At 57.0% G+C, this 724-nt stretch overlaps 1 protein-coding gene across 1 annotated transcript; it reads right to left on the bottom strand.

Moving 5' to 3' along the window:
- Positions 1–123: 123 nt before the first annotated feature.
- Positions 124–341, bottom strand: NGA_2089400 (protein kinase domain containing protein; the record flags this gene model as incomplete). The annotated part of the gene is made up of 1 exon (XM_005855500.1): positions 124–341. A coding segment is annotated over one exon (218 nt), but the record flags the coding sequence as incomplete, so codon positions are not given.
- Positions 342–724: the final 383 nt, after the last annotated feature.

A 724-nucleotide genomic window follows, 5' to 3' on the forward strand; every position in this document is an offset into this window, starting at 1 on the left:
TTTCACATGGCCGTCGCCATCCAGCAGGATATTCTCAGGTTTCAAGTCCCGGTACAAAATGCCCTTCTCCAGGTGCAGATACCTCAAGACCACTACCAGCTCTCCCGCGTAAAATCGGGTCAAAGCCAGGCTAAAGCGTCGGTGCCTCCGGAGGTGGAAAAAGAGATCTCCCCCTCGGCAATATTCGGTAAGGAGATAGAGCTTTGAGGGAGATTGAAAGGCGCAGTGGAGGGAAATGATAAAAGGGTGCTGCAAAGAGGCTAGAAGGTATCGCTCCGTGAGGGCATGTTTGAGGGTAGCGGGGAGGGAGGGAAGGAGGGAAGGAGAGGAGGAGGGAGGGAGGGCACCTGAAGTTTTCCAAACGACTTTCAAGGCGTACACGGCTCCCTCTTTCCTTCCTCTCCCTTCCCCCTCGCTCCCGATCCCTCCTTCTTGTCCTTCCTCCATAAGCCGCCTCAACACTCCTCCCTGTCTGTGCCGCACGAGAAAGACACGCCCGAAGGAACCCTGGCCGATCACTTTCAAAAATTCGAAGTCTCCAGGAACGGCCCGGCCGTTACGGGGCAAGGGCTCGAGGGGATCCAGCCAGGCAGGTGGATGGGCAGGCGATAGACCCAAAAATCGAAAGAAAGGGGCGAAGAAAGGTGGAAGGAAGCCTTTCCATCGACGGAAGAAACGCCAAGGGTGTTTCCCTGGCTGGGCCCCTCCCCCTCCCCCTCCTCCT

Source organism: Nannochloropsis gaditana, assembly GCF_000240725.1.
Source record: "Nannochloropsis gaditana CCMP526 unplaced genomic scaffold scaffold180, whole genome shotgun sequence".
In the NCBI taxonomy this organism is placed as follows: Eukaryota; class Eustigmatophyceae; order Eustigmatales; family Monodopsidaceae; genus Microchloropsis; species Microchloropsis gaditana.